General features: G+C 36.9%; 1 protein-coding gene across 2 annotated transcripts in view; it reads left to right on the top strand.

Annotated features, from left to right (window-relative positions):
- The window catches only part of SCAPER (S-phase cyclin A associated protein in the ER), a gene marked incomplete at both ends in the record, with an annotated part of 375,287 nt that overhangs the window by 73,165 nt on the left and 274,552 nt on the right, over positions 1-27,570 (top strand). For both annotated transcript variants that reach the window (XM_084239451.1, XM_084239450.1), the window contains 3 exons: positions 610-762; positions 2,057-2,164; positions 24,574-24,710. In XM_084239451.1, the coding sequence (XP_084095577.1) occupies positions 610-762; positions 2,057-2,164; positions 24,574-24,710 (398 nt within the window). The remainder of the gene's footprint in view (positions 1-609; positions 763-2,056; positions 2,165-24,573; positions 24,711-27,570) is intronic.

The following is a 27,570-nucleotide window of genomic DNA, read 5'->3' as shown; positions in this document are numbered from 1 at the left end:
ATTCCAGCCTCATGAAATAGTATGGGCACAGAGTGAGTAGTCTGAAATAATAATTTTGGTTTGTTTGTGTGTTGTTTCCTGGGAAGACCACTGGAGGTGTAAAACAACTGGAAATTAAGTTGGTGTGGTCTTCAATGAGGTTAAACTTGGAATATGGGTTAGCGTGTCCTTTAGTCTATTCCAGGAAGTGTTTCCCAAAAGTGTGTTGTATGAAAGAATAGAAAATTTTACATGTCACTTAGTACAGGCTGGGTTTACTGAATCATAGTTAATGGTGGCATACTGGATGCTTTGTAAAGTTCCCATGTCAAAAACCTGGTTAGCTTTAACTTACTGTTTTCTAAATTTATTTGACCATAAATCTTTTCCACAAAACACTTATTAATATCCCACGGTATTGTTCCATGGGTCACACTTGAAACAGTACAGTGCATGTGGGGGATATTAAAGGACTTTATATAAATTATGATATTCATTGTTCATGTTACTGTTGAATTAAGACATTCTCTTATTTTAGAAGGTTTAATATAAATGTTAACTTTTCAACTTCTCGTTATAACTTAAATATATATATTTTTAATGTACTTGTACTTTGACTTCATCCTACAGCATGATGAAAGTATTCGAAGACACATGGAACAGATTGAACAACGAAAGGAAAAAGCAGCTGAGTTAAGCAGTGGACGACATGCAAATACTGATTATGCCCCCAAACTGACCCCGTATGAAAGAAAGAAACAGTGTTCTCTTTGCAATGTCCTAGTAGGTTCTCATTATCAGTATTATGGTGATATATTAGAATTTATTAAGTTTATTAAACTATGAAAATATCTTCTCCCAATTTTTAAAAACTCATCCTAAAGCACCTGCTGCACATTGTGGATTTCTTTCATGGTTTTTAGTGCCAAGTAAATAATACAAAAGTAGCATCAGCGTTTTGGAGTAGCAGTGCAAACTGCCAAAGCATGGAATTGCTGAGTGCTTAATGATAGTCAAAGTCTATAATTTTGGGTATTGGGACCAAAAAAGAAAAGGCACATGCCCAATACTGAAACATTAACCTTGATAGTTAGAGAAAATGATTGCTGTTATGGTAGGTTACAATGACAGACCTTTTTTTTTTCTTTTTTTTTTTTTTTAATAAATTTTATTGTTATATTCCCCATACAATTGCAGCCCCCCCATTCTGACCCCAATCCCTACCCTCCCGCCCCCGCCCCCCTCAAAGTTCATAGTTTTTTGTTGATTTTGATTTTCACTTTCTTATAGTTATTCATTTTCCTGGTCCCTTATTTAAGTTTTCTAGATTCCTGCTATGAGTGAGACCATCCGGTATTTTTCTTTTTCTTTTTGGCTTATTTCGCTGAGCATGATCCCTTCCAGCGCCATCCATGTTGCTGCAAATTGCATGTGTTTATCTTTTTTGAATGCTGAGTAATATTCCATGGTATATATGTACCACATCTTCTTGATCCAGTCATCTATTTTTGGGCATTTGGGTTGTTTCCAAAGCTTAGCTATTGTAAACAGTGCTGCTATAAACATAGGGGTGCAGGTGTTGTTTGGAATTGATGTTTCTGTGTCCTTTGGGTAAATACCTAGGAGTGGAATTGCTGGATCATATGGAAGCTCTATGTTTAGTAGGTCCAGAAATCTCCACACAGCTTTCCAAAGTGGTTGGACCAGTTTGCACTCCCACCAACAGTGCAGAAGAGTGTTCAACATCACTTGTCATCAGGGAAATGCAAATCAAAACTACCATGAGATACCATCTTACACCAGTGAGAATGGCACATATTAAAAAAACTAGCAACAACAAATGTTGGCGAGGGTGTGGAGGGAAAAAAAAAAAAAAAAGACAGGCCTTTTTTGACCATTTTATAAGAGTATCAGAATTTTGTTTTAAAGAAAATATTTTTAATCCCAGTGCTAAAGTGATCTCAACTTACATATAGTGTAATATTGTGTAGAACATGTAATATTGTGTAGAATGTGTAATATTTAAAATTAGGTATAATTACATGTTGATCATATTGCTTTCATTTTATGTTTTTAGATTTCTTCAGAGGTATATCTTTTTAGCCACATTAAAGGGAAAAAACACCAGCAAGCTGTGAGAGAGAATACCAGCATTCAAGGACGTGAGCTATCAGATGAAGAAGTGGTAAGTTTTACTTTCATTCATTTACACATGTTCTTTGAACAACTAGAATCGGCTGTTTTATTATAAAGAATTCCACATTCCTATGTTCTCTGTCACTATTTAAAATTATACGAGCTTTTGGGCCTCCCCTGGTGGCGCACGCGGTTGAGCTCAGCACTGTGAAGCTGTCCGCAGCCTCTGCAGCATGGGTTTGATCCCGGCTGGCCGGTGAGGGTCCCACACAGCTCAGCAGACATCTCCTGTCTCGCCCGCTGCTCCCCTCAGCAGTGTATTTCATCAGTCTGCCTGTTCTGTTCCCCGTTCTGTCTCTGGTGAATCCTCTCATCCTTCCGCGAATCTGGCCTGTACCCTGGTTCTTGTATATATAAATAAATAAATCTTTTTTAAAAATATTAGCTTTTAATAGCTATTACAATATATTGTATACAATTGTCATTATTTTAGTATGCTTTAGTATTTTTAATATAGGATGTAATTCAGTATTTATATAATACTAAACAGCAAATATAATTATGTATAGTTTAGCAAGAGATATAGAAACAGGAATTTAATATTTTTATTTATACAATTTTTGTAAAAAGGCTATGGTATTTTGATTTTCAATAATATATTAATGATGGCTGCATGTCTTGAAAATGGTAAACAATATAAATTGCTGATTTTGTATCTTTAAAAATATGTAGAAAATTTTGGAAATGAATTGTTAATTTACTCATAATTATTATTTACATGCAGTTTAGATTTGTATCAGTATTTTATATATATGTCTCATTCAAATGTTATTGAAACATGGAAGGCATCACTTTTTTTTAATCTATGTGTTTGTTGGTTCTGTTTGCAAGTACAAATTTTTAAAGGATGAGAAGTTCATGTGTGTCAGCATCTCTTAGAGGTGCTCAACTTGTGTGTAGGTGCTTGTATGTGTTCAACAAATACGACATTTTGGTAGAGAACACGAATCTCGACTATATGCCTTAATGAATTCTGCATATATACCACTCAGATCAAGATGGAGATCATTTCTGGCACTTTCTAAGGCTCCTCATGCTCAGTCCCAGTCATCCCTCCCAAAGTTAGCTACTAATACCATCAGTTAGTCTTGCTTGTTTTTGAGCTTCATACAGATGGTATCATACAGTATATGTACATTTGTGTCTGACTTCTTTTACTCATCCTGAAATCTGAGATTTATAGCCATGTTTATATGAAGCTATAGTTCCCTATTTTTCTTAACTTTCTGTCAGTGCTTTCCAGGCAGACTATCAGGAAACATATCTGGATAAAACTGGAGTTACTGATTTGCTAAAAGAAAGCAGCTTCACATAAAGGTGGTCTCAAGGATTTGGATTTGAGCTGGGTGGTTTGGAAGGGAGAGGGTGATCCAGGAAATGGGACTTTGCTCTGGACTGGATGCTGTCAGAGAGAAGCTGTGGCTGGTTCTTAATATTAACCTAGGTAGAAGGAACAAAGCTGTTGTTTTCTCTGGAGTTTCTGGATATTACCGGTGCTGCAGAGGCTGCGGGCAACTTCGCAGCACAGCGCTCAACTGCTGCGCCACCAGGGGAGGCCCAGCACTGTCATTTTGACTCACTTTTAGTGGTTTCTTCCTTTTGAGAATTTTTGCCCCTTAAGTTATACCACTTTGAATGCCCTGAACCAAATTCTGTCTCCTTAGCAAAGTGTGACTGCGACTTTCAGCTTGTACTACTAATCTTCCATGCCAAAAATAGACTTACATCCTTAAGGAAAAATCTAGAATGAGGATAGAACATAACACAAGTGCTTCTGTCTCTTAGAGATCATTGTCTTTGAAGCCCTAACTCTGTTGACTGTTCTTTAATAATGTATTTAAATAGATATTTTGTATATTTTGCACATACTTTGGAGTTGGAAGATTAGTCTATTACAACACACCACTTCACTGTGACTGGAATTTGAAGTCTCTTTATGTTTAACTCCTGTATATTTATTTTTTTGACATAATGCTTGACACATAGTAAAGCATTTAGAAAAGCTTATTGAATTGAACTGAAATGAACTGAAAGGTTATACAGAATGGCTTTAGGTACTATTAATAAAAATCTGTTTAGTTAACCTCACGTAGATTTTGCTTTTTTACACAAATCATACAGATATTTTAACAGAGAATATTACGGAATTTTTAAGACTTGAATCCTTTATATAATTACCTTCACCCTTTACTTAAACTTCTTGTTCATATCTAGAGTCACGTGTGTGTATTCAACTTTGAAAAATATTCTGAATTGCTTCATTAGTTAGAATTTATCTCCATTATGAAGGAAATTCTTCCATTTATAAAATTTATTTATAGTTAAATTTTGAATAAAAAACTTAAGTATATTACTTAATTTACAATAAAACATTAATTTTTTCTGCAGCACTGCTAGTATGTAAACTAAAATCTAATTATTTTGTGTTTTTATTTCAATGAGAAGTTGCCGCGAAAGGATATATAATTCATGCTCTTTGGAAAGAAAATGTGCAGTGCTAGCTTTGTAGATATTATAGCATAGTCTGATGTTGTGGTTTGAGTTTTGATTGGTATGTTCATTTTAAATACTTTATCTGTTTTAAAAAATTAAATCTTCTTTAAGTTCTCACTTAATACACGTAGTTGTCCTTGATTATAGCCCCTTCTTCCTGATAACAAGTGTGCAATGTAGCATGTGAGTTATGTGATATAGAAAGACAATTTTGTATTTACTCATAAGGAAGTTTCATTTTTAATCAGTGACAGTAGCTATAGTAAACATACTTGTTCTACTTAAACTTATTACTTGTCATTTGTGATGTCTTGTGTTATATACACCTAGTCGGCGACCCTTCTTCTTTGACATATAAGATTTTATTTATATCACCTCTGACCTAGTAAAATTGTACCTTTGACCTTATGTACTTGACATATTAGATAACTTACTCTTGATCTTTGACTCATTTTGTGTTAAGCCTGTTAAACATAATAAGTAGCCACCCAGCAAAAAAGGTTCAATGCTTTGTTTATATTGTTATATTCTTCTCTTTTATCTTCTTAGAATCCAGATGATAAAAATTATAGTTTTGAAAGTAGAAAAAAGTGATAGTTTAAATGCATTCCAAATTTTTATTTTTTAAGCATTGCTAGAGAAATAATAAAATAGTTTTAATTAAAACTTTGATCTTTTTCTGGTCCTGTTTTCACACTATCAAAAGGAGCTGATAGTGATTTTTGTGGAAGCTGCATGAAGTATATTTAATCCTGTGTAGAGTATGAAGTTAAAAAGTGTGTTTATTTTTTAATTTGAATCCATGTATTTATGTGTTTGCGAGACTCTTTGGCTTTCAAGTCATGTGAATTATAGAAACTATTTGTAACCTGAATAGAAAATATATAGGAAATAATTATTTCTTTTCATTTGATACATGAAAGTATGAAAAAAACATTCATGGAGGAACTTAAATTAACTACAGTTTCTTGGATGTTTACAACCAAGTGTGATATTTCACTTCTCAAAGTAGTGTTTCAACTTGGAAAAATTATGCTAATTAGGTGATTGAAGAAAAATAAGATTTTAAATTAGTAAAAATGTAAATACATCAAAATACTTATCAAAATATAAGCCACTCTCTTTGGTCAGAGTCTGCCTGTCATTGAGGTAGAAGAAGAGGTAGCTATCTCCCCAAATTGATGGCAGTCCAGAAAATAATAGATAATTTCTAACATGTATATTTGTTTCTTTATCTTGCTCATCTTTGTTTTTATAAGCAGAAGTATTTACTGTCTTTTATATTCATGTTAGGAAAACATGTTGTTTGTCTTTCAGCAGAAAATGAAGCCACATGAACAAACTAGAACTCAGTATAAATCTCCCCATACCCCGCCATGGAGTATGTTTAGAGAAATAATCTTACCCTATATTATAGGACATAGCTTCCAATGCCTTCAATAGGAAATTTTAGTGAGAGAGAATGTGTGTGTATTCAGTGTATTGTAGCACACAAGCTGAATGGTAATTTCTTTCTTCTAACGTTTGGAGTTCTTATGGTAGTAAATTTCGCTTACATTCTAACTAGGATGTACAGGGAATATCTATCCATAACTGATTCAAGGATTAAATTTAAACTAGGTAACTAGTTTGTTTTGAACCTGAGTTTGATCCAATATTAAATTATTGGATTTAGTTTATCTAGTTAGAACCCAGTCTCTTTTAATTGACAGCCTTTGGTCCCTATACACTTGCTTATCTCCTGAACATGGCATCTGTGTGTGTTGGAAGAATGTGTATAACTAACATGGCCCCCTGTTAGAAGGAAAAGTTGAATCTCTTTTCAGAATGTCTTATGGGTTCTCTGATTTCCAATGTGATCCCTTCTTTACCTGTTTCCTTAGTGTTCTCTGAGCTGCCATTACTGAAGAATGGCTAGTGAACCCTTAATTCTGTTCTCCACTACAGCTCCAGCCATTTATCTCTTCTTGAGTACACCACACCTCAGTCCTCTTTGCCTAAATATCTTGGAGTCTTTGCCATCATCTCCATTCTGACCCCTGTTTGGCCCACTGTATTTACCAGAGGAGTCACATAAAATTCATAAGAAGGTTCTTTGGGGAGAACTAAGTAACAAGCTTTTTACTGACGACATAGCTTGGCCATATTAGTAACCTATTGGCTTGAAATATTAATAGCCTATGGCTTCCTGTTGTTTTGGAACATATATCTAAACTTCATTATTTTAGAGTGTTTTTCTTACATTTACTTTAGAACAAATTCCAGTTGCCTAACTAGCTGGATTGAGGCTATATATTAAGAAAGGTAAAATAGATAATCACATTAATAATTTTGAAATATTACTCCTGATATTCCTCTTTTTCATTCTTGTATTTCTGATGTTACATGTCTATTCCACTTTCAGTACTAATAATTACATTCTCTTTTATATTGGCTTTCATTTACTGAATACTGTTTTGGAGATATTTATCATTAGTCAATGATTCAGGGCAAGAACTTAAAGAACTACAATTTTTTTAGGGTCTTTGTAGACTTTAATGTCTTTGGAACAATATATTAAACCTATATAAAATTCTCCATGAATCTTTTCTTTTGAACAGTTGCTTTATTGTAAAATACTATTATAAAAAGGTAGCAAATACCTGCACTTTAGAAACTTAAGCTATTTGGTTTTTGATAATACTTTATCCTGTAACTCCTAGACTTCTCTCATAATGCTGTTTAAGCTAATAAAAATATAAAATCCATTTAAGCCATGTTTCTGCATGAGTCCTTAGAGCCTATATATTGTAACAGATGTTAATTTTTGTGTGCATTACGATGATTCCCCAATTTTACAGTTGTAATAATTAAGGCCACTTTTTTTTCTCTTGGCATCTGTTTATTTGGGGATTAGAATGAAGTGTTTCTAGTTGATATTTTAAGTGTTAATTGTTATATGGCTTGGATGTTATCTGTAACTGGTACATACTGCTTTTAAGAAGTTACTTACATATCTTAAACTATTGCTTTATAAAAGATAGAAACCCTTAAACTCCAGATAATGGTAGCTTGGGATGACTAGAACTGTGGCTACCTTTATACTCCCAGAGTACTTTCTCATCTGTCTGTTTTGTGTCAGCTGTTAGGTGTTACACAGTGGTGGCCTTTGGTGGTATAAACAGACTGGAGCAATTGTGATGATTATTTCACAGCTGCTGTGTTTCAGTTGGATCATGGACCATCAGAAACAGGGTTTTGGTGATACATATTTATACCTGAAACTCCTATGTTTGACTGTGCTCTCAAAGTTTTGTAATATGTATACTTCTTTTATGTAGAAATTTTATGTATGCATTATCTTGGAATTCACAGTAAGGCAGTTTCATGTGGAAGGAATAAAGGAAACATTTTTTTTTTTTTTTGCATAGGAATTTACTAGTGGAGACACTCTTGTTTTGCCCTATTCAGATAATTCTCAATAAGTTATTGATTGTAAATGCCTTTATTTTCATTAAGACTTTATTAGGTTCTTTATCTGAAAATTTAGTGGTATGTTTTTAGTTCCAAAATAGACATCTTTACTCAGTGAAAACCTCTTAAAATTTGCTCTCAAGTAGTTACCTCCTACTTGGCATGGCATGATATTTAGACTTTTGAGCCACTATTTTGCTAAGAGAATCCTCAGTAGAAATACCATTTCTACTGAGAAATGGTATTTCAAAAGCACAGCCAAGAATATTCTTTGGTACTGGGTTGGTCATTGTGAAGGGATTTAGGAAAAAAGATCTTAAATGTACGTGATACGTGTGAGTGTGTGAACATACTTACATATATATATTTTGTATGCATTATTTATAGATAAAGTGTTCATGAATTTTTACACTTCAGATTCAACACTATGGGGATATTATTTCACCTTTTGTGTACTGTATCTCTTGTTTCTCCATACCAAGCATTCTTCTCAAGGACACCGGGAATGATAGAATTATAATGTCCACAAATCTCTTTTACTTGATCACAAAGTACACACTACAGTACTCAGAAAAACATGGCTAGTACTTCCACCATTGATGTAATTACTGAGAATAGTTTTATTTCATATTTTCCCCATTCAACTCATCAACTTTTATGGTAATATTATGAATAATCTGACATAACAGCCTTACATACTACATTCCTAGCTTTTAACCACCATTTTAGTCTTTCTAAGTGCACGTGTAATAATCACCAGTAGTCTTTATATCTATTTCTCTTGAGTCATTTTGTTTTTCTAAAGTTTGTTTTTTGAGTAGATTCCTCAGGAAGGGCTAATTAGAATAATGTCCTCTAAGTGTCTAAATGTTTACAGCTTGTCTTTCTAAGGTTTGTTTTTTAGTAGATTCCTCAGGAAGGACTAAAGAGAATAATATCCTTTGAGTATCTAAATGTTGATAGCTTGTCTGTGTTCTTTATACTTGAAGGTTATACTAGATATAAGTATATTTTTTTCTTTGAAAGTTCTAAATACATTAATTCATTTTCTAATGACTGATACTATCTAAATTTTTTCATTTGCTTTTTTCTTTAAATACCAGAGATTTATTAGGATATATTGGTACTAGCCACATTAGTATTTTCAGGCATGTGATGTACTCTTTCATTATTTAATTATGCTATTTTCAGGAAGCTTTTCCTATATTAGAGCTTTTAATATTTGATCTTTTCCTTTGCTTTAGTCTTTTTTCAAAAGCACCCTTACTATCCTCATATTTCACTTATTCTCAAATTATTTTTATTTAAATTTTTTTCTTTCCACCTTTTGTCTGAGGCATTATTTATTGTCTTTATTCACACTTATGTTCTACTTTATCTCATTTTTGAATGCTTTTTTTTCATTTTCAATCTTATTTGAGTTTTATAACCTATATTCTGAGTTTTTTGGGTTTTTTTAAAAGATTTATTTATTTATTTATATAAGCACTGGGTATGGTCAGCAGCGCGGGAGGGTGAGAAAATTCACCAGAGCCAGAGTGGGGAGCAGAACAGGCAGACTGATGAAGTACACTGCTGAGGGGAGCAGTGGGCGCAGCAGGAGAGGTCTGCAAGCCACGTGGGACCCCGGCCAGTGGCCGGGGATCGAGCCGGTGCCACTGAGGCTACGGGCAGCTTCACAGCCCAGCGCTCAACTGCTGCGCTAACAGGGGAGGCTCTAAATTCTGAGTTTTTAAGATGGTGGTTCATGTTATTTTCTCATGTATTGCACTATTTTCTGTATTTGTTTGAGCTTAGTTTAATGTAAAAAACGGTTAGTGACATTTTGATTTATTCTGTCTAGGGTTTTTTTGGTGTGCATTTTTCTTAGTGGGGCTATTAGATTTATTTTCTTTTTCAATTGGTAATTTAGTATTTGACCTTGATACTTTTCTTTTGCCTGTTTTTTGAAATAGGTTTAAATATAGTTCTGTTTATCTTTTTTTTTTAAATTGAGGTAACATTGGTTTCCAACACAGTATGTATTTTAGGAGTACAGGTTCATACCTCTTCAAATGTATGTTATCATGCCATGCCTACCACCAAAACACTAATAATCCTCCACCCACAGCTCATTGGGCTCCCTTCACCCCTTTTTTCACCCATTTTCTCCTCTGGGAACCTCAGTCCTTCAGTCAGAATTCAGTGGTTTGTTTGGTTTGAGTTTCATCTGTTTCTTTTATTCCACCTGTAAGTGAAATTATTGGAGATTTGTTTACTCTGAAGCTTTCTGGTTCTGTCTCCTGCTTTGATCTAGGCATTTTTTCCCTTTATCTCTGTTATCAATTTGTTGTCCCTGTGGCTCAGTTTCAAGTTCATAGGGGCTGTCTGTCACCAAGCTGTTCACACCTTAATGCAGGCACCTGCCATTAAGGTAGACAAAACCTTCTCAGTTTTAAATGGTTTTCTCAGAGTTGCTTATGGAACCTTCCAGTGAAAAAATGGTTCCTTTTTACTGTTCTCAAATTAATTACTCATTTTGCTGTTAACTTTCTTATTTCTTCTTCAAAGACACTGAAACCCAGCTGATCTCTTGGTGGTTTGTCCTCACATACTTCTTTTGGAGGGTTATGAAAATATGTTGTCAGTTTGTTTTGTTGTAAATGTTTTCTATGGGTTTTGCTTTGGCTTACTAATTGTTCTTTATGTTTTACGTGATGATTCAGAAAGAACTGAACTTAGGGCCTCCCCAGTGGCGCAGCGGTAGAGCGCTGGGTTGCGAAGCTGCCCGCGGCCTCTGCGGCGCCGGTTCAATCCCCGGCTGCTCCCCGGCCACCGGAGGAGGGTCCCACATGGCGCGCAGACCTCTCCTGCCGCCCGCTGCTCCCCTCAGCAGTGTACTTCGGTCCTTCTGCCTGCTCTGCTCCCTGCTCTGGCTCTGGTGAATTCTCTCACCCTCCCGCGCCTCTGACTGTACCCAGTGCATGTATAAACAAAACAAAAACAAACAAGCAAACAAATAAAGAAAAAAAAATGCCTCTAAAAAAAAAAAATATTAAAAAAAAAAAAAGAAAAGAAAGAACTGAACTTAGCTGCCACTACCTTCATCTTCTCAGACTCTCCATAATATAAGTCTTTTCATGACTGATACTGATGTTGTTTTGGAGAGGTGTTAGGTTCTGTAGTGGGGAGAAATACCAGGTTGAGGCCAGTGGCATTGGAATGAGAGGATTTACCAGAGACAGTGGAGAACAGAAAAGGCGAGATTATTGAAATACACTGCTAAGAGAAGCAGTGGGCAAGACAGGAGAGGTCTGCACATGAAGGAGAATTGGAGGCTCTCTTTTTATACTCTGTTTTCATGGGCTTTGTAACTTGGGGTACCAGCTGCACAGTTTATCTGCTGAAATGTCTATTCCCCAGTGCTGGCCTTTGACATAGAAACATGTCCTGGCCTCTGCTTCTGCATTCCTGGAGCTGGGATGTTTTTTTCTGGTCATGGTGGTCATTCTTATGGCCTTGTCCCTAAGGCATACTTATCAATTCCCTTATCTATTCCAGCCTCCCAAACCCATTTACTAGGCCAGGAGTGGGGGCCTTTTATTAACCGTATTAAATTGTACCCCAATTTTAATTATACTGTGTCACATCTAACACTGTGTCTTTTTTAATCACCAAAATGTGATCGTTTTCTTATAAAAAGGAAAAACAGTGTAAACTGTAGAAGCAAATGTATGAAAACTTGAAATGTATTTATAAAAAAAAACTGAGACAATAGACACATTTTCAGTCACAGGAAAAAAATGCTAACAACTGGTCAAGTGTACTAATACTGTAACTGGAAAATGCTGGGGTTGGGCTGCCTATTGCTGCCAGAAATCAATGGAACAGAAACAGGAATTGAATTTATAATGAGCACTTTATTGTCAGAAATTCAGCAATCAGAGAAAACGGGGATATTTTATCAAAATCCTGTTCTGACATTGTTAGCATGCAGAATGAGGAGCACCCTAACACCCCTAAACCTGCCTGTTCTAAAGGATTCTGCCATCTGCTGCATAAAGACAAAACATACTCAGTGCATGAGACTTTCAATAGAAAAGAACTTTAATAGAATTAGTGTGCAATACAGAGAAGAGAAAGAATATAGTTAAAATATTTTCCAATTACACACCCAGAATTACCCAGGCTATGGGTAAATACCCAGCCAAACAGGTTTGTCCTAAAGCAGGACCACACAGGTGCCTTTTGGCGGGCACCCATAGGAAAGGGGCAGAAGGAGCCAAGCAAATCTGGAAGGAGAAGAACACAATCAAAATCTAAGTCAAGATAAAGGCTGCTATTGTCAGCCTCCCTATGGGTGTCTCACCCACATCCGTTTCAAGTGTCTCCTTCCATGTTCCCCAAGTCCCTGGTACAAGTCCAAGGCTGAGAAGCAAGTATAGCTTCTTCTTCACTTGTCTCTCTGTTCCATGCACCTCCTTCAAGTCGTCTTCCTTCCTCTCCCATAGCCTTCTGGTCTTTTCTACCTTCTCAGCTCTACTCTTCGTTGGGTGATACAGGGAACCTGGAGTAGTCTTCTCTTTCTATGGGGATTACACTGATACATCTCATCTGAAACTGGGCTTTTTTCTGGTGAGTTAAACAAAGATAGTTAATCATAAGCAAACCTCCCACCACACCAGCCCATCATGGTTGGTGCCCGGGTCTTCATCTTGTCCCCACATTGTTTTCACCTCCTTGGTCATCTTGATCCAGGTACATCCTATTTTCCTGGCCTGGGCAAACATCCCGTTTTTCTGAAGGTGTCAATGTCTGACATTTCGGAGGTGTCACTGGGGCAGGACACCTCAATTCAAAACAATTTTAGTTCAAAGAAAACAAATTATTAATCACACAGTGTTTGCACTTAGGCTCTGCTGTGTGCATGTGCAGATTCCTATACTAGCTGTGGTATATTCCGCCCTAGTCCCTGCCATTCCCCGCTGTTAGTTATGACCCTTATATCTACAAGGTTTGTTTAAGATTGAAGAAACTTGGAGGGGGGAAGAGAGTGTCTTTCTCCAAAGCAAGAGAGAGTGCTCTGTGATTTTCCCCACCGTCAGGTTGAGCCGTTCATTTCTGTGGGGAGATTAAGTGTTGTCATCTGACTACTTTCAGTTGAATCAGGTCGTCATTGGGGGTTTTCTTGTCATGAAAGGCCTGTACCTGTTGGCACCACAGCTGTTGATGGGATTTTTTAAGGCTATTGTGGTCATGTGACAGAAATAAGAGGTGCAATATAAGATTGCCCAGAAAGAAGATATTATTTTACCCCCACCAGGCTGAATGTAAAATTCTGAGTTTTCAGAGTCATACAGAAATTTGGGATATAGTCTAGGTTACAGGTTAAAACAAACACACAACAAGCAAAATAAAAGATCTTCAAAACATTCCAGAGGACAAGAACTTGATTCCCCAAAACGATACAGTACTGAAACAATTTATTTTCCACCTTTACACCAATTTTATCAAATTATTTGAATTTTATCAAATAATTATAGTAATTTATTTGTAAATGAAGTCTAATTTCAACGAACTTGCATAAATTCAGCCGGAACAGAAAGTACTTTACAGACTTTTTAATTTGCTTGGTTGGAACTCCTTATAAGAAGTCTCAAATTTTGATGTTAATTCTTCTGATCCATGAGCAGGGGATGTCTTTCCATTTCTTTGTGTCTTATTTCTTTTAACAGTGTTTTATAGTTTTCTCTGTATAGGTCATTTACTTCTTTTGTTAGGTTTATTTCCAAGTATTTGATTTTTTTTTTAAAGATTTATTTATTTATTTATACAAGCACTGGGTACAGTCAGAAGCACGGGAGGGTGAGAGAATTCACCAGAGCCAGAGTGGGGAGCAGAGCAGGCAGAAGGACCGAAGTACACTGCTGAGGGGAGCAGCGGGTGGCAGGAGAGGTCTGCGCACCATGTGGGACCCTCCTCCCATGGCCGGGGAGCAGCCAGGGATCAAACTGCTGTTGCAGAGGCTGCAGGCAGCTTTGCAACCCAGAGCTCAACCGCTGCGCCACCCAGAAGGCCCGTATTTGATTTTTTTGTTTCAATAAGAAAAGGGATGGTTTTCTTGATTTCTTCTTCTTCAGATTTATTGTTTGTGTATAGGAAGGCTACTGATTTTTGTGTGTTGATTTTGTATCCTGCCACTTTACTGAACTGATTGATGAGTTTAATTAGTTTTTCTGTGGAGGTTTTGGGGTTCTCTGTATATTATATGGTCCGCGAATAGTGATAGTTTGACTATCACTATCCTTGCCTATATGTATTCCTTGTATGTAATTTGCAGCAACATGGATGGAGCAGGAAGGGATCATGCTCAGCGAAATAAGCCGGAAAGAAAAAGAAAAATACCGGAGGGTCTCACTCATAGCAGGAATCTAGAAAACCTAAATAAGGGACCAGGAAAAAGAATAACTATAAGAAAGAAAAAATCAAAATCAACAAACAACTATAAACCAGAGACAAACTATGGGGAGTGGGTGGGGAAAGGAGGGATTGGGGCCAAAATAAGGGGGTGCAATTGTATTGTATGGGGAATATAAAAATAAAAAAGAGAGAAAAACATACTAAAAAAAAAATCTCAAATTGAGAGCTCTTCAACAGCCAGTCTCTTGGGGCTTGGGATGATACTAAGTTCTTACCATCATACTTTGCCTGCCAATTTTTGGGTAAATTCCTCACCTTTCAAGATTCCCAAGACATCCTGGGGTTCCTGGGCTTGTCAAGGGATTACCTTGTTTATCCTCATGAAGGACTGGCTATACCCCTTAAACAGGTGCTAGGCTATTTGTTTTCTTGTTGATTCTGAGATCAGTCTGATTTTTGAAAACATAGCATTCCAAACACCCGTATTTCCGATTGTCTATTAAAGAGGAAAAAAAGAATTTTACTGGATTTATGGAAGGAGGCATTTTGACATGTGGAATTAGAATAGTTAGTGAGACTTTTACATATTGGGGTGAGAGACAGAAGAACAGATATTCCAGATTGCTCATAAAAGAACGCAGTTTTCATGAGTCCAGTTTTCATAGCTTTTTAATTTTCCTCAGTTCCGTGACAAACTTGTATTTTCAGAGTACTATCAGTTTCTCATCTCTAAAATTCTTGAATACAAAGTTTGGTAAGTTCTCTGAGTAGCAAAAAACTTAAAAATAACCACAATTCAAATCTGATTGCCAAGCAATTCACAAGGCTGTTTGTTTGATTTTGTGTTATAGGGTATTTCAGAATAACCATAATTGACTGGTAATTATATAACAGAATACACCCTACCTCTTTATTTTCTAGATTTTAAGATGATTGTAACTCCATTATTAAAACCCCACTTTTCAATAGATTTGGAAAGCTACTGAAGTGTACTGAAAGAATAATTTATCAGGATTCAGTACAAAAAATATTGCAGTTTTAGTTTTCCTAAGGATGGAATTCCAATCTGACATAACCAAATCATAATCCTTTCTTTTTTTGTTTCTTTTTCATTTTACCTGCTGACCAGATCTCCAGACTGTATGCAGTCTTTACTCAATCCTAGTTGTTTGCTTGCCCCCCTGTCACTTCAGAGGCAAAGGCACGTCCATTGTCATTCTTTGTACTCTCATGCAATTCCTTAACAAGAGATGCGATGTTTTAGCTAATTTTTCACTATTTCTGTGCCTTTCTCAGTTTGGGTGCAGAATGTTTGACCCCAGCCTGAGAAGGTATTCACACAGACCAGCAGCTGTGTAACCTGCCACTCATTCTAACAGACAAGAGCTCTTGCAGTTCAGACAACAGAACAGGAAGGTACCTTCAGACCTGAGACCAAACTGCCCACATAACCTGGGATACAGGACCAGAAAAACTAGAGAAACCAGGGAGAGGGACAATTTGGTTTTTTAAGCTATTATGACAGAGGGTGCTGGGAACAAGGCCAAGAAAAGTCCCCAGGTGAAATCACTTGGTAGTGCTGCTTGGGAGTTTTCTTTTTACCTGGGGCCTGGGGGTCCCCTGGCCCAGGCAGCACTAGTGAGCCCCCCAGGCTAGCGGCAGTAATTCACCCAGAGAGTCCCGCTGTTGACCCTGTGGACTCATCAGAAATGTAACCGGAAAATGCCAGGGTCAGGTTACCTGTCTCTGCCAGAAGCCAATAAACAGACGGGAATTGAGTCTATAACGTAAACTTCAATGTCTGGAGAAAGCCAGCAATCTGAGAGAACCCTAAAGACCCATTCTAACATCTCGTCTCAAGCTGGCCTTTTTCTAGTGAGCTGAACAAAGACAGTTAGTCATAAGCAAATCTGCCACCACAGCAGCCCATCACTGTTGGTGCCCTGGTTTCATCATGTTGTCCCCACACTTTTTCACCTCCTTGGTCATCTTGATCCAGGTAGACCCTGTTTTCCTGATCCTGGGAAAACACCTTTGTTCTCTTGATGGTGTCGATGTCTGACACTTCAGGTATCAAAGGGGAGCATTCTTAGTTCAAAACTTGAGTTTCATTTCAAAGGAAACAGGTTATTAATCACACAGTGTTTATATGCAGCGCAGGCTGTGTGTACACCCAGGTCCCTGGTCTAGCTCTGGTGCCCTCCCTTTCTCCCTAGCCCCCATCACTGCTCGTTTCTCAGCTAACCAGTTGGCAGATTTGCAAACCAAACACAAATATTAGGTACTGGTAAGTAACTGGTAGGGATATAATTTAATTCCTATTTTGATTGTTCAATTTGGGGATACTTCTGGAAAGCCTAAAAAAACATGTAATCTGTGACCCAGTAACTTCAATTCCTTGACATGATCTCCAGGAATAATAGATGGAGTCTTTAAATATTTAACTCTTAGATTATTTGTTGCTATTATTATTTGTAGTAGATTATGTAGTAGAATATTACTTAGTAAATATGAATTTATTTGCAAAATTAAATGAGAGATCAGATTTTAAAATATTGTTTATGGTATGTCACATTTTCATAAAACATGCAGAAGATGCCTGGAAGGATTTACTCAATTAGTTTTAGGTATTAGAACTATAGTAGACTTATTTTTTTTATTTTTGTTTTCTATTTTATTTTTGTTTTCTATTCACATATTAATTTTTCTTTTATATTAAGAAAAGAGCTACAAATAAGTCAAACAAAAATAAAAATATGTGATAATTTATTTTTAGTTTTGAGAGTTATAAAAAGTTAACATTAATGTTTACTGCATGATTATGTATATTGGGGTGTTTATAAATGTAAATATATTTTAAGGAGATAAGATTCTTGATAGTTTTAGGTAGAATCAGAATTTTCAGTATAGAGTATGGAAATTTGTGTATAAAGATCCTTAATGGATTTTATTAAATATGTAAATGACATTTGCATACTAGTTGAAATAGTATAATTGGGCCATTCACAAAATTGAAGATGTCATTTAGAATACTTTTTTTTCTTAGTCCAGTGACAGAAATTATGTGCCAGAGACTCAGGCTCTTTGAGCAGTGTTAGTGAAAGTGTGGGAATAGGTGAGGAGTACTGAAAAATTTGATATTATATAATATCCAGTTGTGCTTTTGACCTTGAACTTTGTGACCCTTTGATCCTTTGTTTATCATCTACAAAATGCAAAAATATTGCCATGTGTTCTATAGGGTCATGAAGATTATAGAAAATAATGTATGCAATGATTTAAGCCCTTTGATGATCAGTAGGAGATATTCAAGAAATGGTAACCTGAATTGTAAATTCACATTATTTACTTTGTACCAAGTATTTTTTTTTTTTAAGATTTATATATTTATGCATCTAAGAGCTGTGGTACAAGCCAGAGGTGTGGGGGAGTGAGAGGATTCACCAGAGACAGAGTGGGGAACAAGAACAAGCAGACTGACTGAAATACACTGCTGAGGGGAGCAGCGGACGAGACAGGAGAGATCTGCCACGCCATGTGGGTTTCTCCCTGGCTGGGGATCGAACTTGTGCTGCAGAAGCTGCGGATAGCTTCACAGGTTGCGTCTTAACCCCTTGCGCCACCAGGGAGGCCCTGTACCAAGTATCTTAATGGATATGGAAAGAGGGTTTTCTTTCTTTGCTTGTGTACTTTTATTTGATTTGAGACTTGGGTTAATTTTTTAAGTTGCATTCATATATATTTAAACTTTTCACTGAAATCTTGCTTTTGATGAATATCGAAGCATAAAGGTGACCTGCTCTCCAACAGTCAAATTTACCAAAGAAAGTAATTGCTTCTACTTGTGAGAAAATATTTTCTCCTTTTGGCTTTGGGGTATATTTGCTTGGTTTATGATTTCAAAAGTTTTATAATGAGCACAGTTGTACAGCTCAAACTCATTTTCCACTCATTACCTCTAGGGAAACCTGACAGCCGTATGCAAAACATTAAAACAAAACCACTGTCTTACACCATAGACAAATGTAATTCAAATTGAATTAAAGACTTGGCTGTGAGACCTGAACCCATGAAATATATATACAAAAAAATAGAGCTAATAAACTCTGATTTGTTTTTTTAAAAGAAACATTCAGTTTCATGATCAGACCATTATATTTAGCAATCAACAACATGAATATAAAAAAAAATCTACATTAAAACCCATTGTTGGGATGTTTTACACTTCCACATAACAAAAACTAAAATAACCTGTTACACAGTTAGTCACAAATACAGTCCTTTAGTTTTTGCCCATACACATGAGTATTGTCTAAAACATGTCTTCTTTGTAGCAGCCGGGCCCTGCCACCACTCTTTTGCTGACTTTACAAATCTGTTGTAACCTGTGCTTCCCTGTCACTTCTCTGGTTCACCTCTCTGCTAAGCTTTCTTCCTTAGCAGTTGTTAAAACATTCTGCCACTGCCATGGCAATGCTGCTACTGAAACCGTGATAACCACTCTGGTTTTGTGGTTTGGTCAAGTATTGACTTCTATCACCATAGTGGCCAGAACTTCTGCTTCCAAAATGCACTCCTTTTGCAGGACCAAAATTTTTTTCTTTTGTTTTTAAAAAAATCTTTTAAAAAAAATTCATTGATTTTTAATTGAGATATTATTTGGGTATCTCCTTCAAGTACTTCAACTGTAGTGCTCCCACCACCAAGTTACCCATAGATCCACCACCGCAGTCCATGGTGCTTCCTTCCCTCTCTTTGATTCTCCCCAACCTGGGTGTTTCAGTTCTGTAGTCAACTGTCAAGTGCTAGTGTTGAAGTTCTCTTCATCTGACTCTTAGGTTGGTTGCTTTATATTCCACATATTAGTGACACAGTCCAGTATTTATCTTTCTCCTTCAGACCTTTTTTACTTCACATAATCCCTTCTAGCTCCATTCATGTTGCTGCAAATGGCATGAGTTTATTTAATTGAGTTTTTATTTTTCTAAACATATTTGTTTATTTCTTCACAATATGGAATTTCTCCCCTCAGGTGCAGTCACCAAAGTTTTCCCACCACCGGAGTGGAGCCCTTTATCCTCTGCTGCCTAATCCACTGTGCTCTCCTTCCCCACTGTTTTGTTTCCCACTTCCCGCTGAACGTCTCAAGTCTGTTTTCTGCTTTCAGTGGTCTGTCTTCCATCTGATCCTTTGTTTGGTTTCTATAGATTCCTCCTATAAGTGAAATCATCAAATATTTCTCTCTCCGTCTAGCTCATGAGTCTTAGAATAATCCCTTCCAGTTCCACCAATGTTGCAAGAAATGGCATGAGTTTATCTTTTTTGATCATTGAGTTCATTGTGTGTATCTATATACAACATCGTCTTGATCCACTCATCTGTTCTGGGGCATTTAGATTGTTTCTGTATCTTGGCTATTGTAATAGTGCTTCTAATAAGCATAGGAGTACAGATTTCCTTTTGAATTAATTTTGTGTGTGCTTTAGATAGATCCCTGGGAGTGAAACTGCTGGGTCATACGGTAAACCTGTTTTTAGTCTTTTAAGGAACCCCCACACTTCTTCCCTCAGGGGGCAGATCAGTCTACATTCCCACCAATAGGGTAAGAAAGTTCCTTTTTCTTCACACCTTTGCCAGCACTTGTTAGTGGGTTTTTGACATATGGGCCATTCTCACAGGTGTGAGGTGATACCTTATTGTGATCCTCATTTGCATTTCCATGAGAATGATGATGAACATTTTTTTTCACATGCCTTTGGTCATCTGTGTGTCGTCTTTGGGGAAGTGCCTACTTAGCTATTCTGTCCATTTTTGATTGGGCTGTTTCCTTTGTGCTGAGTTGTATGAGCTCTTCGTCGATCCCTGATATCAGTCAGATGTAGGGTGTGCAAATATTCCCCAGTCAGTAGGATGTCTCTTGAGAGGTCAGGAAGTCTCAGGCCTTTCTGAGCTTTCCCTGATGTGAGTCAGGTGTCTCACCAGGCCTGTAACTTGTGTCCACAGGCCCTGGCATGGTCTCATGGGAGGCTTGGAGGCCTCATCTAGTCATGGTGGTCAGTGGCTGGGTCTCACAAGAGGTAACAAGCCCTCTGACTGCTCTGGCTCCTTCTCTGGGGTCTCACAGATCTAGGTCAGCATTTGTGTGGTCTCCCATGGATGAAAATTTGAAGATTGTTTGTTGTAATTGCCAAAATTATTATAGCTTCCACCACCTCCATAATTGCCTACATCATTATCAAATCCATTATAGCAACCCAGCTGCCACCATATCTGCCATCACTTTGGCTGCCATCAAAGGTACCTCAACCACTGAAGCTTCCTCCTTGACAAAACTTGTCATTCCTGCCAAAACCACATCAATGACCACCACCAAAATTTCCAAAATTACTTCAACCTTTTTCTGGATGAAACACTGGCCATCTCTTACTCAGATAGGGCTTTCCTTACTTCACAGTTGTAGCCATTCACAACAATGACATTTCTGAATAAGAATCTTGTCTATGAATCACAGTCATCAGAGGTTATAAAGGCAAAGTCTTCTTGCCACTGCCTCATTCAGACATTATTTCAATCACTTCAGTTTTCCTGTACTACTCAAAATCATCTGTTAGGTGATTTTCTTCAGTGTCTGCTTTAATTCCACCACCAGGCTTCTTTTTTACACTTAAGAAGGCAGGAGGGTTTTGAGAATATTCTCTTGACACAACTCTCTTAAGTTCCACAACTCTTCCATCCACTTTGTATGCCTTGCATTCATGCTGCATCCACCTCTCCCACTGTGGCCTAAATGACAAACCCAAAGCCTCTGGATTGCTTGGTGTTTGGATCTCTCATCATCACACAATATGACCATTACCCACTGATCAAAATGACTTCTCAGACTCTCATCAATTGTTTCAAATCTTAAAACTGCAGTGAAGATCTTCCACAGCTCTTCCGGCTCCTTGGAAAAGTCTGATTTAGACATGATGCGAATGGAAGCAGAGACTTTTACAGTGCTTACTTGGCTGTATGCATGGGCAGAAAGCTAGATGATAAACTTATAATTGAACCTTAGAAATTTTTTTTAATATTTTATTTTATAAAATTCTTACATCATTTTTCATTTTTGCACAGTGTATGCATTTTCATTTTGGCAATGTTCCCCATACCTTGGAAATTTTTTGAGGATCCAACTCCAGTGGAACAGGAAACAAAAGTAAAAATAGACAGGGCCATATCAGAATGAATAGCTTCTGCAAGGTGAAATAAACCATCACCAAAATGAAAAAGCAACACAATGGGAGAAGATGTTTGCAATCATACATCTGACAGGGATTAATATGCAAAATACGTATAAACTCACAACCCATACCGTACAATAATAAAAATAATCATATTTTTTAAGAATAGTCAAGAATATCTGAGTAGTCACCTCTCAAAAAAAGATGGCCACAGGAACATGAATGTGGAAATATGTTTATCATTCCTTATCATTTGGGAAAAGCAAAGCAAAAATCACAATGAGATGCCTCACACCTGTAAGAATGGTTTATATAACAAAAGACAAGAAACAGGTGTTGATGAGGATATGAAGAAGACATAACACTCACGCGCTTCTGATAGGAATGTAAACTGACACTGTCATGTCAGAGAGGATTGAGAGCCCACAAGATGTCAAGGATAACAATATATCCACTTTCACTTCTTCCACTTCTAGGTAGAACAACACTAATTGAGTAGAAAACCACTAATTGGAAAAGATATATTCACTCCTATGTTCATGCCAGTAAGTTCAGTAGTCAAAATGTGAAAATAACCTGAAGTACATGTCAGTAGATGAACGCATAATGAGATGTGTTATACACACAGTACACTACTTCTCAGCTAAATGATGATGAAACTTTACCATTTGAACAACATAGATTGACCTAGAAGGTATTATGCTAAGTAAGTCAGAGAAAGACAAGTCTTGCATGATTTCATTCATGTGGAAGATGAAGAAACAAAGCACGTAAACAAAGCAAAAGCAAACTCTCACATTTTAAGGATAAAATGATGGTTACAAGAGGGGAAGGAAGAACAGGGGATGATGGATGAATCGGGTCAGGGGCATCAGTTGTACAGTGGTGGATGGAACCTAGGCTTTTGGTGACAATCTTAGTGTATATTCAGATGTCAAATTATAATATTGTTCCTCTGGAAACTGTATGGTTTAAGTCAATATTACTTCAGTAAACATTTTTTTTTTTGAAGAAAGAAATCAGAGTGTGGACTCCCTAATCATACTATTTGTGTTTAAATTTGGGCTCTCTCCTGCAATGTTGTTCAGTAATGACTTTAACCTTCTGATTTTGGGAAGGTTCTATAACTGTCTGTTTTTTCATAGTTAAAATGGGAACAATAAAAACTATCTCGTAAGTGTCTTGTTAGTATAGTTTGAAAGACTTAATGAGTGATAAAATGTAGAGTACTTAGATCAATGTGTGTTATGCAGGAAACCCTAATAAATACTACTTTTTGCCCTTTTTATTAAGGTATATTGACATATACCATTGTGTAAGTTTTACATGTATATCATAATGTATTATGAATTAATTGCCAAAATAAGTTTAGTTAACATCCATCATCATACATTACAGACTTATTTCTTGTGATGAGAACTTTTAAGATCTACTCTTTTAGCAACTTTCAGATGTTCAAATGCTGTTCAAATGTTGACTGTACATGGTAGACCTTATATCCACAGAATTTATTTATCTTACAACTGGAAATTTTGATGACGTTTACCATTTTACTATCAATACTATTATTAGCTTGCATTACTTTACCCTCCACTTATCCATTTAATACATACTTATCAAATACCTGCCACATGCCGGCATAGTACCAGACACAGAAACATCAGTGAGCAAAACAGACAAATTTTTTGCTCTTATACAATTTTTATTCTGTTATAGGACTGAAAGTGGATATTTGATACTAACAGAAAATGTTAGGCAAGCCCCACGAAGTAGGCAGTCTAGGAGACGGCAGATAACTGAATGTCCCTTTCAGTTTTTCTTGGCTAAAGGAACAGCTCATATAAGCTTGATTCAGCAGCATCCCTGCTACATGCTATGAGGGACACAACTCCTCAGTCTGCTGTGGGTGAAGCAAAGTGAACAAGGTGTGGAATATGAGGAAAGAATGTTAGGGAGAGAAAATGAGCAATGGCTTAAGGATGCAGGACATTTGAGAGGAGAGTCCAAAATAGTTTAGTCTGAGGTTGCTTGACTGCCTGGCAATACTAGATCCCTTTTGAGGTGAAATGTCATACATTAGAAGTGAGATTTGTAGTTACAAATAAACTTAGGTATGGACACAAAAGTAGTGAGGGAGTTTGACTTAAGGTTGGGGTTTTGTCTTGGAGGTGTGAAGAGTGAGGGGAAGGGGTGAGTACGGTGATGAGCCATAAGGAAATGGGACCAGACTCTCATTTGTGATCCGGCCAAACTAATTCTCAGTTGTCAGTAACAATACTACTCTCTCCTCTCTGCCTGTGTTTTCTGAAATGTTCTTTTCCTTTCTTCTTCCTTTCACCTTTTCCCACTGCCAGTCCAAACAAATACATATATACCCGATGTCCACGTGTTCAAATGCAATCCATCCCTCAGGCCATGCAGACATAGTGCTTCCCTCTTGAAATCTTTCCTCCTCCCACCCGCATTGCTCTGTGTCTAGTTCCCTCTTTTATAGAGCTTATATAGCAATCTAACTCTGTAATTAGCACTTACTATTTGGTATTAAATATTTGTGAGTGTATTTTACCTCTCCTATACCATGCCTGCAAGGAAGAGGGGTTATGTTATTATCTCCTTAGCATTTGCTATATTGATATGCAGCAAAGATTTGACGAGTCAATGAAAATAAAACCATTTCTTCAATGTTTTCCAAGGCAGTTGTGGAAACCAGTACTTCCAAGAGATGACTTTTAGTTTGATCAGTGTAATCTTTTATACTCACTATAGTCTGTGGCAATACTGTGTTATTTTTCAAATATCATCATTATTATTTCATTTATTTATCTTTCAGGAGCATCTTTCCTTAAAGAAGTATATCATTGACATTGTCGTTGAAAGTGCAGCATCACAAGAACCTATGAAAGATGGAGAAGAGCGGCAAAAAAGTAAAAAAAAAGTCAAAAAGATAAAAGCCCGGATGAATTCCAGGTACAACAAATATACTTTAAAACAAAACAGAAACTCTTAGTGATGTATCCATCTTTAATGTAAATCCAAGGAAGATCCCCAACCAAAGTTTAAAGCTGTTGCATCAAGAAATCCTTGAAAATAACACTGATGAGCCTAATTTATAGCCACTTTCTTTGATTGAGATGAAAACGACATATCGATCTAAAGCCCTTGCTTTCACCTGTTAAGAGCTCTTCTTATAATTGGATGCTAAAGCCCTGCCAAACTTGTGCCTCCTTCAGCATACAATAGTGTGTTTAAATATGTGTAAACCAAGCCTATTTTTCTTTCCAACTATTGATTTTTAAATGAAGTATCAAAAAAAATCAATAGCAATCAACAAATAGAAGTCTCCTGGCTATCGTGTCAAATACCACGACTCGATTTAATCATTTTGGTTGCCTGTCACAACCAAAAGAAGTTCAAGAAATACCTTATAATGGAAAGTGAGTTGTGAGACCTGTAGTTTATCATTAGCCTCCAAAGTGACATCTGAGCGTCAGAGAGCTCTGTGGTGTCTCGTCACCTCACGGGCTCAGAGCAGCATTAATGACTGATGAGTCTGGCATGAGGATGCAGTTGTTCCTCCCTGGGAGACGGGCCTTCGCTGTTTGTGGGAAGTTAGTGTGAACCTACTGTGCTTTGAGTCTTAAATGTCTGAAAGGTGGTGAGCTTTCCCCAAGGGATTACAGAAATACAGGTCTAGAATAATGATAAATGATGTGGTTATCTCTATAATTTCCAAGTTTAGAATGTAATCAAAGAAGGTGTCCATTTCATCTTAGAGAATCATAAAAAATTTCAGAGTTCTCATTCAAGTAAAGAATAGGAAAGGCTTTTTTAATTTTATTTTTTGAAGTCCCTCCAAGTTTCTAAAAATAATTTCACAGTGAAGTTCAGGTTACTACTGACCTTTATTTCAAGTTTATGTTAAGAACTTGCTGACCTGAGACTGAAATGCTATATATAGCCCCTTCTTTGAACCTCTTTTTTTCTGTATGTGCACATTCTCTTGGGGGGCTCAACAGTTCTGGGACTTCAGTGATTCTCTGTTTGCCAGTGACTACCAATTTTCTGTCTTCTCTTTTGTTTAACTTAGTATGTCCAAAATCATCAACTGCTCTCTCTCCCATCGCTCCCACCCTGCTTGTCCCGTGATCATCTCTGTCTCAGTAAATAGTTATCTTTCTTCTTGTATATGCCAAAACCCTTGATCATCCTTGAGTCTCTCTTTCTTCCATACCTTACATCCAGTCCAACTGCATTTGTTAGCTCTGCTTTAAAATACACTCAGAGGGGCCTCCCCGGTGGCGCAGCGGTTGAGCGCTGGGTTGCGAAGCTGCCCGCAGCCTCTGAGGCGCCGGTTCGATCCCCAGCTGCTCCCCGGCCACCGGATGAGGGTCCCACATGGCGCGCAGACCTCTCCTGACGCCCGCTGCTCCCCTCAGCAGTGTACTTCGGTCCTTCTGCCTGCTCTGCTCCCCGCTCTGGCTCTGGTGAATTCTCTCACCCTCCCGCACTTCTGACTGTACCCAGTGCATGTATAAACAAAACAAACGAATAAATTAATAAAAACACATGCCTCTTTAAAAAAAAAAAAAATAAAATAAAATAAAATACACTCAGAATTTAAACTGTAGAATTTAAACTACCTGCTTCCCCCAGACCAATCTTCATTATCTTCACAATCTCACTCTGGATTGTGGAGTACCTTACAAATAGTCTTGTTTCTACCCTTTCCTATTTGCAGTCTTCTAAACACTCTGTAAGAGTGACCTTTATTAAGATATTAAGTCTTATCATGTCACTTCTCCAAACTTCATGGTTTTTGTTCTACAGGTTTCTTCTTCCTGGACAAATTTTCCCACATGTGGCCATATAACTGGTTCCCTTAGCTCCTTCAGGTCTTTGCTCAAACGTCAGTTGTCAGTGAGAACCTTCTCAGGGAATACATACATATCCTTTCTATGCATACATACCTATATATTGACTTTTTTGTGGTATGATTTACTTTAGTGAAATGGGGAGACCTTTAATGTATAGTTTGTCAAATTTTGATTTGATTTTGTAGATACTCATTTAATTGGCACCCCTGTCAAAATTTGGAACATTTTCATTACCCTTCAGTATTTCTCTGTGCCTCTTTTAATCACTCCCACCATCCTGGACCTTGGTGACTACTGATCTGCTTTCTGTCATTATAGGCTAGCTTTTCTTGTTTAGAAATGCATACAAATGAAATAAAATTCCTTTATGGCTGGCCTCTTTTACTAAGTATATTGTTTTTGAGATTTATTTGTGTGGTTTCATATATGTAGTTCCTTTTATTGGGGAACATACCCATTGTGTGCATATCCCACAATTTTTTATTCATTAATCTCTTTTGTTACACATTTGAGTTTACTAATTGTGTCATTTAGAAAGAAAGCTCCTGTCAAGTCTTTGATGTATACATGCTTTTCGTTTCACTTGGATAAGGAGCAAAAGTGGAATTGCCATGCTGTTTTGCATAGTAATTATACTATTCTGCACTTTCTTCAGCAATCTGGGAAAGTTAAAGTTCCTCCAGTCTTTTTTTTTTCTTTTTTACTGTAACAACAGAAATTTGTTTCATACAGTTTTGCTCCACAATCTTGCCAGTACTTGTTATTGTTGGTTTTTAAAACTTTAGCCTAATTCTGTTGGGAGCATAGTGGGGTAACTCATTGAGGTTCTGATTTGCATTTCCTTATTGATGAATGATATATATTAAACATCTTTCCATGTGCTTTTTTTGACCATTCAGTATTTTTTTTTAATTTTAAAGTTCTATTTTTGCTCTTCTATACATGTACATTTT

The sequence above is a fragment of the Talpa europaea genome (assembly GCF_964194135.1).
Source record: "Talpa europaea genome assembly, chromosome: 8".
NCBI lineage: Eukaryota > Metazoa > Chordata > Mammalia > Eulipotyphla > Talpidae > Talpa > Talpa europaea.
This window is presented reverse-complemented; position numbering and strand designations above follow the sequence as displayed.